The 13903-nt window shown below is 43.0% G+C and overlaps 1 protein-coding gene across 1 annotated transcript in view; it reads left to right on the top strand.

Moving 5' to 3' along the window:
- Window positions 1-9608, top strand: part of CRYL1 (crystallin lambda 1) — a 56791-nt gene extending 47183 nt beyond the window's left edge. The window contains exons 10-11 of the mRNA XM_009648301.2: window positions 5354-5460; window positions 7582-9608. Coding sequence (XP_009646596.1) covers window positions 5354-5460; window positions 7582-7728 — 254 coding nt within the window. The 3' untranslated portion in view covers window positions 7729-9608. The remainder of the gene's footprint in view (window positions 1-5353; window positions 5461-7581) is intronic.
- The last annotated feature ends 4295 nt before the right edge of the window (window positions 9609-13903 follow it).

The raw sequence follows: 13903 nt of genomic DNA, 5'->3' as shown, positions 1-13903 counted from the left end.
TGCGTCATTCTTTTTCTCCAGTTTGAGATAGTGGGGCACAGCAGCTGGATGAAAGGAGAGATTTTGATTGTTTTTAACAGCCCCATTTGCCATCTTCCTCCTGGTTCTCCAGCTCCCAGGTGCTGCCCTGTCTATCTCACGGTGTTTGCAGATGCTAGTTCTTCCAGCTTAAGCTGCTCCCAGGGCAGTATCAACAAGGATTAAAGTTAAAGGGATTCTGTCATATTTGTTTGCCATCTTCTTGTCCCTGTGCTCCAGTCAAGTGCTCTCCTCATCCACCTTTGCAATAGCCCTGACCTTTGAACCAAAGGACTCCTAAGTCTAAAGGCCTGGAGTCAAATATTTGCCAGTTTTGAGTTTGCAATTGAAAAGCAAAGTGATTTTTCCAGCAATATTCCCCATTGCTCAAGTGCCTTCTTGAAGCTGGCAGCATAGAATTGATCTTGATTACTTAAACCAAGTTAAAGATTGCACTAGTCTCCACTGATATTTCACGCTGGGAGTGCTATCTAGAGTTAGCTATTTTGAAATTATTGGGGTTGTAATCTCTGAGTGAGACCACGTGTATTCTAACTTTTGGTTAGAATCCTTCTTGAAAGATTTTGCAGTGTCCACCCCCTGCTTGGCATGCAGTGTGCATGCCTGCATGTTGCCATTTCAGCCACAATTGCTGCGCTTCTCTAGACCCATAACTTTTTTTTTTTTAAACTTTTCCTATTTTGCTGACTTTGCATAAGGCTTCTTTTCATTCATATGTGGCATGCAGTGAGGGAGTTGCATTACCCAACCTGCATTTGGCATGTCTCTGTTGCATTGGTAAGCTACACCCACCCAGAAATTGTTCTGATTCATTTAGGCTGTAGATGAGCTGCCAGTAGGAGCTCAATTTCCAGGACTAGCTGGCTGAGTGAGCTTTGAAGACCATCTCCAGCTCAGGTAAATGGATCAGCCGTGTCCAAGCATTCATCTTTCCCAAGATATTAGTTATCTCTTTAGATTGGGGCTCATGAAAAAGATTTCTGGCACACAGTCTTCTCTTCTACTGTGTCCTGACTGTACCAGAATCAAAACTACTCAGAACTATGGTATTATTACACAAGCTTACCAGGTGGTTGAGAGGTTCCTCTTGACTTCTGGAAAAGTACCAAACCCAAACTATTCAGCATTGATTCTAGGTGTCATAGACCTGTGTCAGCTGGATCAGCACCAGAATAACTGGTAACTGACACTGCTCTGTTTATCGTTCCTTTTATTGCCTCATGTGGATTTGCTTGAATTGCCATATTTGACTGAATTTGGATACCCAAGTCCACATAGTTCTGCACTCTACAGCCTCAGTCATTTATACTTCTACATCTAGGAACTTTCTATGATGTTGCATGATGTGGGGGCAAACTTTTTGCTCAGGGTCCTCATCATTAGACGAAAAAGCTCACGTGAACAAGGTGAAATGTAAATATCATCATCTTGTGGTTGGTGCATCAGTCTCATCTAGAATTGTCTTGGGTTCCCAAGATTGCTCACGTGGATAGCATATACTCTGTAGGTTGATCTGGGTTGGCTTCAGGTGCCAAAGTCTGTGAGCCCAGCTGTTAAGATGTAATAGGCAAGCACTTATGTTAATGACAGGGCATGGTCAGTAAACCCTGATAACCAGTGGTCTTTTCCAGAGTGTCTTTGGAGGAGGATGGTCTCTGCTTATTCCCTCAGTGAAGAGATAGAATCGTATCACAGCCTGTTCCACAACCCACAGTAATGCTTCTCTTCCTGAACGCACTTCCTGCCAGTGATGTTTTGAAGCCTGCAAAGCAATTTGAAGGTTTCTGGCTGTATGTCAATCACGAAAGATGAGCTAAATACTAGATTTTCATATAATTAGGGCACCAGTATACCAGTATCACCAGCTGACCTCCCTTTTGGTGTTGGAGAAGGCCAGAACATGCCAGAGTGTGTTCTAGGAACACATATGCTCTATGAGTAGATAACACAAGGAAACAAGCTGACTAAATGGCACACTCTTGGCACCAAATACAGGTTGAAGCTACTTAACAAAGCTACTGTTTTTCTCAAAGCCTCCTTCCTTCTGATACTGGAGAATGTTTCTAGTCCATTTTTTAAGAGTTGAATACTCTCAAATCTCTCCACATTGCTCTCATGGAATGGACATGTTCTCCCATTCTGTCCTTTCAGTTGTTTGTCTGGTGGTCATCAGGACTTCAGAGGAGATTTAATACTTCTTGAGCATCTGTCCTTTGAAAGTTCTGTCTTTGGTCCAGAAACAAGAGTGTTCTCCATACTCTTATTGACCTCAGAGGTCTTTTGGAAAACCTGTACTTCAGCAATTTCAGGCACGTTGAGCAGTATAAGTGTTGTAGTTTATGATTCATAGTTACCAGCAGTCAAGAGGTTTCCGTTCTTTCATCCACCTTTCAACCTCAAGCATTTAGGGTTAGACAGGTGTGACTTCTACAATATTGATATCACACAGTATTGCATTCCAGGGAACTGTCTACAAGCTGTTCAGGAAAGAGACTGGCTAATGACTCTTGACCTGAGCTGCATATTTTTGTGTAGTAGTCAGGCCACCCCACTTACATTTCCTGCATTTTGTGGTTGGATAAGACCACAAGCAGTTCAGGTTCATGCTTCTTGGTCTGTACGATCTCCTGAGTCTTCATGAAAGAGTCGGTGACTGTAACTGCTTGCCTTTGTCTTCTGCAGCTTTCTCCTCTTTGCTTTGATAATTAGCTAATAAAAAGAGAGTTAAGGTTGCAAATTCTTCAGTCTCTATAGTTCTCAGAAAAGGGAGATTGTCAGAAGCTTTTAGTGGCTATCCAGAACTTCCCTGCTCAGATCTAGGGTGTTCATCAGGATAATCACATTCTTACTCGTGTCAGCTTGCTTACTGCCAGACAAACATTGCTCATTTACTGCTGTGGTGCAGCTCATGACTTCTTGATTGATGTACAGTGGGAAAGACTGCCTTAACCTTTCTTGATTATGTGGTAGTTAATAGCACTAAAAAGTCTACTAGATGTATATGTCTGGCTAAATGACCGATTTCTCTTTTTGGCGCATCTATCATTCCAGTTCCTCTCTAATGCCTCAAAAGGCATTTTTTTTTTGACATTCCTACAGGAGCTGATGGAAGCTGGATGTTTCCCTAATTCAGCCGTTTTACCTGTTATTACCAGTTAGCTGGTTCTCAGGTTCTCTGACCACATGTTTTTTAAGATGTTCACAGCACAGTCAGCTCTGAGGTCAGACCAAGCTGCTCAGGGCTTCATCCAGTCTTGAAAACCCCCAGTGATGGAGACTGCACAACCTCTGTGGGCAACCTGTGCCAGTGCTTGAGTATCCCAGTCTGAACCTCTTGCTTCAAATTGTGCCTATTGTCTTTTGTCCTCCTGCCATGCAACAACTGTGAAGAGCCCGGCTCTGTCTGCTCAATGACCTCCCTGTAGGCACTGAAGAGCTGCTGTTAGGTCATCCCAAAGCCATCTCTGCTCCAGGCTGAACAAGCCCATCTCCCCCAGCCTCTCCTCACAGGGCAGGTGCTCCAGCCCCCACCATTTTGGTGGCCTTTGCTGAAGTTGCTGGAGTTTGTCAATGTCTGTCTTGTACTGGGGGATCCCAAACTGAATACAGTATTCTGGATGCAGTCTAATGAGTGCTGAGTAAAAGCGGGTAATCAATCTACTGGCTGTGCTGCTAACACAGCCCAGGATGCCGTTGGCCCTCCTTGCTGCCAGGGCACACTGTTGGTTCACGTACAGCTTGCTGCCTACTGGGACCAGGTTCTTGGGATTCACAAGACTGTGTTGTTGCAAGGAGCTCTTCATTCTGAGGTGCAGAATTTGGCATTTGTACCTGTTAATTTTTTTCAGGTTTTGTATTGGCTCATTCCTCCAGCCTGTCTAAGGGCAGCTCTGCCCTCCAATGTATCAGCTGGTCCACCCCGCTACCTCCCACCCCTGGCCAATTTGGTATCATTTGCAAAATTCATGAGCAAGTGCTGTTAGGCAGTACAGGTCTCAGGATAGATATTCAATACTGCTCTTTCCTGACACCATCCCTACAAACCTAGGCAGTGTTTTTAGATTTCTCCTTTACAGCCTGTCCCTGCTTCCACCGCCTGTATGCTGCTTTTTTACACTGGAGCTTATCCAAGCCAATCTCTTGATACATTTACTTGTCTTCCTGAATATCGGGATGGACTGTTCTTGCCCTTGGAGGATTCTGTCCTTTACTGGCCTCTCCACTGATGCTGACCACAGGCTCTCACCCAGCCAGTCGCTCGTCCCATAGAATAGCTCCATACATCTGAGCTGCTCCTTTACAGAGATAGCACACACCCTCCTTGTCTGTCTTTCCTGCGGCGTGTATCTGTCCGCTGCAGCACTCCAGTTGTGCGAGCCATCCCACCACACCTCAGTTGCTCCAACAACAGTGTAGTTGTGTGACCACTCATGGAGCTCTTCTTTCCCCTGCTTGTTTCCTAGGCTGCACGCATTCATGCACATACACTAGAGGTGGATGACTCCTGCCTTTTTTTATACTTTCTTGAGGTTTCTCTTGTACCTAGTCCCCTGCACTCTTTTCTTTCCACCCCCGTACACCCCTTCCTCGCTTGACTACAGGTTGTAATGTCACTTTTTGAGTGGTCCTAATATAAAGCTTTTCTCACCAGATTGGCCAGGTTATTGGCAAAGATGCTTTTTCTCACTTTGTCAGATGGATCCCATCTCCCCTCAGCATTGCTAAGCCATCAAACAGAGTCCTGTGGTCATAAAAGCCAAACCCTTGTTGTTAACCCCAGTTGCAACACAAGGTATTGATCTGCAAGATCCATCTGTTCCTCATTCACTGGAGGCCACCTGGGTCTCTGTGCCTTTGACTCTTTCCCCCTGAGCCACGTTCCTCTTGATGCACTCCAGGTCAATAAATATAGGTAACAACAGGAATGCTTCAACTGATACGACACATACCACACAGGAGGAATGGGTGAGAGCACTCTCCATATGGACACTGGTTGGGGAATCTTTCTGATCTCAAGTAACAAAGCACAAGTATAACCATGGTTGTGTACTATACCCCTCATGTAGCATTGCCTGTTGGTATGTAACATTAATTGGTTTGGCAATAAAGGCATAATCCTAAATGATTTTTCTGTGAGCCTTAATGAGAGTGTGGTGGATAGAATCCATTTTTCCTTGAGACAGTTAGGTAACTTAAGCATAAGAGCACACCTTTTTTTTGGACTCTAATTTAAGACAGTGCTTAAGCACAGGCAGCCTTACTGAACTTAAGTAGGAATTTCTGTTGAAATGCAATTTTTCACTCTTACTTTTAGGCATCTCAAACTATTGTGAAAGATATCGTGAAGGTATGAGACTTGTTCTGAACACCTTTGGACCAGTTCCAGAATTTTCAGGTGAAATTGAGCAGAAAATCAATCAGGTAAATATGGAACAAAGAACATTAGCTTTTATTTTAGCATTTGTACCATTTCAGTTTACTGTTAGAGGTAGCTGTAGTCTGTATTTCTTGTGTGAGCGTGTACTTCGAATTAAAAGATCAGTACAGAATGCATGTAAGTCCCTTTTCAAAGTGCTTTGACATACATCAAGGGAAGGTGATCTAGCAGCTGAGGAACATTATTACTAGACAGAGGAGTCAACTGCTAACAACTATGGGTTGTTGGCATCAAATCATAGAATCATAGAATCGTTTAGGTTGGAAAAGACCTTTAAGATCATCAAGTCCAACCATTAACCTAACACTGCCAAGTCCACCACTAAGCCATGTCCCTAAGCACCTCGTCTACCCATCTTTTAAATACCCCCAGGGATGGGGACTCGACCACTTCCCTAGGCAGCCTGTGCCAGTGCTTAACAACCCTTTCAGTGAAAAAAAAATTTCCTAATGTCCAACCTAAACCTCCCCTGGCGCAACTTGAGGCCATTTCCCCTCATCCTATCGCCCATTATCAGGGAGAAGAGGCCGACACCCACCTCACTACAACCTCCTTTCAGGCAGTTGTAGAGGGTGATAAGAGGGCCTCCACACTATTTCTTACCACTTCTGTCCTGTGTCCTCAACCGTAACATGCACAGCTCCAAGCTTCCTTTCCTATATGACTTTTTCTCCCTGTGTTGTCCTCCTACTCCATCTTCCTGCATAAACCCTGTAGCTTTTCTCTTCTGGGTGTTATTTTTCTTGGTTTTGTATACTTTATAAACTAGAGCTCCAGTCTATAACATCTGCAAATACACATTTAAGTTAAGCATATGAGCAGTCAGGTAAGGTTACTCGCATGTTTAAAGATGAGTTGTGTTTTAAGTGCTGTGCTGGATTGGGACCCAGTTTGTCTATTACCATTTCTAAGCCCACAGTTTTTTTATACTCACTGTATAGGCTATTTTGGACGATCATAGGAATTAACTGAAGTATTGTTATTTCCTAACTCTGCTTTTTCATAGTTGCCTTTTTAATGCTTTGCTAAAGAACATGTGTATGTGTTGAGTCGTCCTTGATGAGCTGTCAGATTAATTCCATGTATGGAAGCTCTCTGTCTGGAAGACTGCGGTTTTGTTCCTTTTTTTTTTTTTTTTGTTCTTATTTATACAATTTCAACATCAGCTATGTTAAAAAGGAAGAAGATTATTTTATGCTTAACCCACACAGACTGCTTATAATAGCAATCAATAATAATTGTGGAGTTATTCACAATTAGAAGCTTTTGATTAGTATGAAACAGTCTGGGTTTCTTTACAGAAAGCTGGATTCCACTTCAGTGTCTGTTTCTGTGTGTCTCTATTATCTTTGGTCTTCAATGCCAAAGATGGGTTTCCTTATCTTACTCCTCTGTCCCTCCCCTGACTTTTTTCTGGAGTGACTGCAACCTGCCCATCATTGATAGCAGGTCTGGGTTTTACCCAGTTTCTCAACTCTTGCCTTTTAAACCTAAGACCTCAGGTGCTATTTTGGCAAAGGTGACCTTGCGATCTCTACCTGCACTCTCAAAACAGCTTTTTTTCTTTGAAAGAAAAATTCTGGGTTTGTTATGTGTCAGCCTCTGTCATTTCAATTATAACTGGCACTAAGACAAAGTGTTTTTTATAAACATGGTATCCCTCATTAAATTTATTAGGAACCAGAAGAGAGATCACAGCTTTAAACACACACACACAGAGGAATTTGGTTTAGAGCACATTTTTAGCCACATAAATGGCCAGGTTGCCTCCTTCCTATTTAATAAAAGGTTATATCAATGAGACTAGACAGTGTCTGTGTGGGGCAAACTGAGGGAAGAGGCCGATGCTTTGACGTTTCTGTAGGCACCTTCATTGCCGCATTCAGGCCAACCTTCTCCAACCCTCTCCACTTTTCTTCTAGTACAGGTTAACTCATTTCCAGTCACCCAGGTAAAGAATTAGTGGCCTATTGCTTGTGATAGACTAAATTACAGTTTGTGTGGATGGTTACTTGGTCTGACAGAGGGAAAGCAGGAAACCAATGCTGGTGAGAAACTTTTCACTAAGAACGTGAGATTTAATCATCTTAAATTTTCTGTTCCAGGCAATGTCTGAAAGAATTCCAGTTGTTCCAAAAGTCCTGGATGCCAGGAGAAAATGGAGAGATGAATGTCTCACTGGTCTTGCCAAACTGAAAAAACAAATGCAATCTGAATGGGGTGCACCTTGTCTAACAGCAGAGACCAAATGAAGAGCAGATCTTCAGAAAAAGTGCAAGTTTTTGGTCATGCAGAAGAGGAGACTGAATGTGCAACCAATAACATGCACAAATACAGAGACCAATTAAACATTTGGTCCAAATTAGTCGTGATATAGTTCATGAATAACTGGAAACAGTTATAAAAAAGCTCCGTTGAAATTTATCAAATTATTATATATATGCATTAGATGTGTAAGCATTAAGTAGCTTTAGCAATATTAATATTGTGCAATGCTGGAACACAATCATATTTTAAATAATGCATTTTTCAGCTTGCTTAGGAATTCAGCGCTTGAACAATATTTGCTTATGCAGGGATCTGAAATAGGCAAACATCAGCTGTTTGTCACGGGAGAAAATAAGCCCTCACCTGCCAATCACTGTGACAGCGGGGTTAATTTGTAAAGCACTGATTGTAGATAGGAGAAGGTTGTGTTGAGCAAAGAGTAGACTTGCTGGCTGGTGAGCTGAGAGCTCAACAGCAGACAGGGTCGCTTCAACTTAGCTCTGTAACGGTTCCACAACATAGGGGAAAGAATCGCTCCTCCTTTCCCTTCCTTTGGCACTTCTGTACCTGTATGATGATGTAAGTGTGAGTAAATAGAGTAGAATTTTCCCCTCATCCTTTAAGTTCCGTAAGACTTACCAGAGACCTACTTGGTCTTTAAGACCACGCACTTGATACCCAGTGGCTTTTCCCCCAGCTTAAGTCAGATATTTGATGCTGGCCATTGGCATTGCTGCATAAATATGTGCCCCATTTTAAGACTTGTCTATGAGAAAGAAGATATTTTGATTTAATAATTTGGGAGACAGTATGGTGTAGTGGATCAGTCTGGACTTTCTCCCAGGCTACTCCATGACCATCTGAGTGATCGTGGGAAGCCAGTTCACCTCTCTGCTTCCATGTCTATTTTGTACATTATCTGAAGCAAGGAGTGCTTCTGTAGGACTCAGCTGTAATGAATTTAATTGCTGTAGCTGAAGGGACCCCAGGTATCTGCTGCTTTGCTCCCCCACAGAGGCAAAGATGCGGTGGCTTAGATGTAGCATTTATGCTTTACTGCTGCCTTTCCTACAGGAGACACAACATCTCCTCCACATACAAGGAAGCAGTATACACCTGGAAGTAGTAATATCCTCAGGTGCTGCAGTGGCGTGTTTTGGTCCACAGCAGATGAAGTGTTACTAGGAATGTAGGTACCCTGTAATACAGTTGGACTTTGATCTCAGCTGGCACCTTGGGGCAGTATTGTTATGCAGATAGTAAGAATAACTTGAAACAGCGCATCGCACCCACACTGCTTGAGTTAAGCATGTCTGAATTTGTGCTAACTGGTCATGAAGCTTCAATCACAGCACAGATGCAGAAGTGTTAAGCTGTCATTTTACTAATGCTCAGCTCAGGGGCATTTCAAATCTTGTTTTTTTACAGAGGGTGCAGCACGCAAACAAGTTACTGAAACTTAATTAGTTGCCATTTTGAGCTGAACAGCAGAAATGTCTGTGTGAACATACCAATGCCACTTATTTCTGCTTAGGTCACAGTAAAAGAGACCTTGACGTGAGTGGTGGGCCAAGAACACATCTCTGGATGTGAAACGTGCGGTGGGAGGCATAATGCCGAGGTTGTCCTGTGCTCCTGTATCGTCAGTGGAGAGAAAGGAAAATTTGTAAGCTCAATTTATTTTATCCCAATATGGACTTAAAATTGTCGCATTTCTTCTATGGCTTTTTATTGCCACAGTGACTGGCTCAACCTGCATTTAGACATTGGAATTTGGGGAGGTCAAGCCTCACTCCTGATGCCTTACTAAGCAATAGTAAATTAATTATGGGGCTGATTTCCTCATTTTATGTATGTTTTTATATTTCAGACAAGGTCATAGAAGGTTCCAATTACTTTCAAGGTTAGACCTGTTTTTCTGTGAGCATATGACATCGTCATAACTAATTAGCTTGCCTTCTGTTCGTTCTGAGATATTTTAAAACTCAATCATGTCATCAAGTATTTGCCTCCATCTTTATTATTTGCGTATTAATAAAATATTTTAATGAGGAAGGTATTAACTTCTGTGCTCCAGTGTGATACTGTAGTGGTAGCACTACATAATAGGTCTTTAGAAACCAGTGCCCTGGTAATTTGTGGAAGTCAGTGGGAGTAAATAGACAAGAAATGGTGTGCACTCTCCTATAGTTCATGTGTTGGTGACCAGTTGCTGCAGACACGGGGTCCTGCCATGAAGGAACAGCTTTCTCTGCGGGTAAAAGCACTCTGGAGAGTGCCAGAGCACTTCTGCATGGTGAGCAGCTCCTCTGCAGACTCTGGCGTACAGCAAAGCTCGCCTTGGAGCATCAGTTCCCACCCAGGTTCACAGCTACAAGTTGGGCAGGAGATGCCTGACAAAAAATGTATTTTAGCTGACATTTGCTTAGGATTTGAAGCACGCAAAATTATTAGTTGGTAAATGCAACAACAACTAGAAATCATTCAGGAAAGGTAGCTAAAGGAATGAGATGGGCTGTCCTCATCCCAGGGACCTGTACCCTTGTTGACAATTAATCCCCTTTACTCATCAGTCATTAGACTCTGTCTGAATCCTGTGCCCAGCTTGGGGCTCCCAGCACAAGGAAGACATTGGACAAATGGTAGGGGAAGAGATGGTGGGGCTGGAGCACTGGTCCTGTGAGGCTTGGGGAGCTGGGCTTGGGCAGCCTGGAGCCAAGATGGCTTCAGGGGACCTGCCAGCAGCCCCCAGTGCCTGTGGGGAGGAGGAGGAGACAGAGCCAGGCTCTCTAAAGTGGGGCTGGGTGAGAAGATAGAGATGATGGACATAAGTTGAACCACAAGAGTTTCAGCCTGGATGTAAGGAGACACTTTTTCCCCCATGAGGACAGTCAGGCAGAGGCACAAGTTGTCCAGAGAGGTGGTGCAGTCCCTATCCTTGGAGTTTTTCAAGTCCCAACTGGATGAAGCCCTGAGCAGCCTGGTCTGATTTCAGAGTGGAGCCTGCTCTGATCAGGAGGTTCCACCAGAGGCCTGTGTTCCCTCCCAGCCTGCATTAGCCCGATTCCAACTTTGATTTGATTTTGGCCCATTTTGTATCAGAAATGTTGCTCTGGCTTAAGTCAATTAACTCCAAAGCAGATACATAGATCAGTTCAAATCATCACGTATGTTGAGAGGACTTTTTAACCTAAATTGTAAAGGAAATTTAGGATGGTGTGAATGGATGTAAATAAATCTGCATTCAGGTTTTTCCATGCATTTTGCTGGGCAGATTAACATAATATCATAAAATTGTCACAACTTTTCACATATAAAGAATTCCTTACAGAATTCTTTATTTACAGAAAAGTCTGAGCCACCAAAAATCCCGTGTTGTTGGTCCCCAGGGGCCACCCCTCCTGTTGATGGATAAATGCTGCATTCACCTTGTCCAGTATCTTCACTGCTGGGGGCTGCTGGCAGGAGCAGTGTTTGCCAGGACGGGAGGGCTCCCTTATCTCCCTTTTCACTTTTTCCTTTTATTTCTCCCTCTTGGTTCTCGGCTTCTCATAACAGTCCATCTCATAACTCCTTCCAGGGTATTTAGCTGATGGTTTGGACAGAACTGCAAACAGGTTTGCTAATTGGACAGTGAAGAATCCCTTCTGGGGAGCAACTTGTCAGAGCTGAACTGCTCGTAAGATACAAATTCCAGTTCTGTTGAATTAATTGGTTTAATGATTTCCCTTAAATTTGTCTTACTCCTTTTATCCCATTGCTTTTTTTTCCTCAAATGCAATAGACTTCTTGTGATAGATTGCACCTGGTATTTTATGAGGGCTCTTTAGGAATGAACACCAGCAGTCCTACAAATTTGCAGAACTACTGCAGATACAGTCAAGTATTTATTTTGTTTGATTGTCAGCAGAAGAAGCAACAGTGGCTTGAATGTTCAAGCAACAATTTTATGGTAAACTATCAGATATTTTGGAAGAATTTATCTTGTGGTTTCTTTTTTACACAATTGCATATTTTAAAATGTATTATTTTTAATCAAGTTACACCTACAGAATTTTCTAAACCCCTGTCTTTCTTGCACTGTGTTTTTCTCTGTTTTACCAATTTGGTATTTATTGTTTTCCTTATTATGTGTACTTTACTATTAGTTACTGCTGCTTATTGGAAGCAGAATCCAGTGTGTTCATGCCAAAGCCCTTGATTTATGCTGTTGGAAATCAAACCAGCTATCGTGTGTAAGGTAAGGAAGAATGGGCAGATGCAGGGAAATACTTACCTGCCTCACTGAGGGAAGTCCAGTATCTCTGTTTCCAAAATCTCGGTATGTACAGGAAGTAGTTTGCAGCTTGCAAAGCAGCCGTGTCAATTTACTTTCCCTGTTGAAGAGGCAATGGGCACAAAATGAAGCATAAGAGGTTTCAGTTGAACAAGAGGAAGAACTTCTTTACCTTGAGAGTGATGGAGCACTGGAACAGGCTGCCCAGGGGGGTTGTGGAATCTCCTTCTTTGGAGATACTCAAAGCCTGCCCAGACGATGTCCTGTGCAACCTGCTCTGGGTGACCCTGCTTTAGCAGGGGGGGTTGGACTGGATGATCTCCGGAGGTCCCTCCCAACTCCTGCCACTCTGTGATTCTGTGATTCTGTAGTTATTCTTCTGCTGAGTCATGATAATAGTTTGAAAGGTAAAATGTATTTTCTGGTTGGCATATTATCTAACTGGAATGGTATTAAGAAATTGCATTATCCTATCTGTACCATCTTTTAGGCAAAAATCAAATGTGCTTCATCAGGGAAGCAGGATAGTGCTTGTGGTGCTTGTTACAAAAACAGGAAAAATCTTTTTGAGACAAAATGATGTCATTGTCAGACTCAGTTTTTCAAAAGAAAGATGAGATCTGCTGCCAGTGCCTGTATGGTTACACGACGGGATTGCATTGCCATAGCATGAAATTACAAAAAGCTCGTTGAGAACTTGTAACTGTGGTGCCCTTCCAGAGATGGAGGTGTGGAGGACAGGAGCCCTCCATGAGAAAGAGGAGCCCGGCAGACGTGAGCCCAGCAATGAGTGTAAGTGTCAGTAGGAAAAACAAACGTTCTTTTGCCTTCAACAGCCTACCAGACCCAAAGGGAGTGTTTCACAAATTAATTTGGATCTAGTTAGAGTAAACAGGTGTAAATGAACACGTTGGCTCTAGCTGCCTCTGCCCCTGTTCACCCAAGCTCCCGTCGTGCTGTCAGGGCAGCCCTCCCCCCGCCCACCCTGCACCTTCCGTTTTTCACGTGTGTGTGCGTACAGATGTGTGCGTGCTATTGCGGATCAGTCACAGTGCGTGGAAGGACAAAAACTGACCCTGGGGGAAAACTCACATTTGATTTGGTAAGGCTTTGCATCCAGCCAATGGCCAGGGATTTCCTTCTGTTCTTTTCTGTGATTTCAGAAAGAGGAAGGGATTCCTCCCTTCAGCATGTTACTCCGAGTTAAGTAGAGATGCAGCTTGAGAGCATGCCACTTAGAGAGTTACTCATTGACTGGTATTTCTTATAGTTCATTTTTCAGGTAGAACTTTCTTCTCCGCTCTGAGTTTTTCCTTTTATTGTACAACTTTAATTTGGAGGAGTCGCTTGACCATTGAATACAAGCTAATATATGTGAATGCTGATAAATACTGATTTTTATAATAAGGAATGGCAAAGAGACAGGAGCTGAAATCTGGTGTACTCATTTAAATGTGTCCACTTAATCATGCAAGAGCAATATTCAAATGGCAAGATTTAGCTGCATATCTTAATATTCTTAAAGGCTTAAATATTACTTACCGCACATGTTGGGAGCAGACCAGTAGCAAAGCTCGATTGCTTGCCGTGATGTCCATACAAAGCTGTTCTTTGCGAAGCATCAGTATCCACATCCCCTACTGCTGCCTGTGCTGCCATAAGGCGCAGAACTGTGGCTACATAGACTTCTCACTTCTTTTATAAATGGGAGGTCAGAAAAAAAACTAACAATTGGAATAGCAAATGCTGTCATACCAATAGTTTCATAAGAATTGGAGAAAAAAGACGCTAGAGTGTCCTAACCTGGAGCTTCTTTGGGACAAAACAGGGCAGCCTTGAATGTTTGACCCCCAGAATTTGCTTTGAAGCCCCAGTTTGCACAT

The sequence above is a fragment of the Egretta garzetta genome, unplaced genomic scaffold, assembly GCF_000687185.1.
Source record: "Egretta garzetta isolate BGI_Z169 unplaced genomic scaffold, ASM68718v1 scaffold401, whole genome shotgun sequence".
NCBI classification, from domain to species: domain Eukaryota; kingdom Metazoa; phylum Chordata; class Aves; order Pelecaniformes; family Ardeidae; genus Egretta; species Egretta garzetta.
The sequence above is the reverse complement of the archived record's forward strand: the minus strand, read 5'-3'. Positions and strand labels throughout refer to the sequence as shown.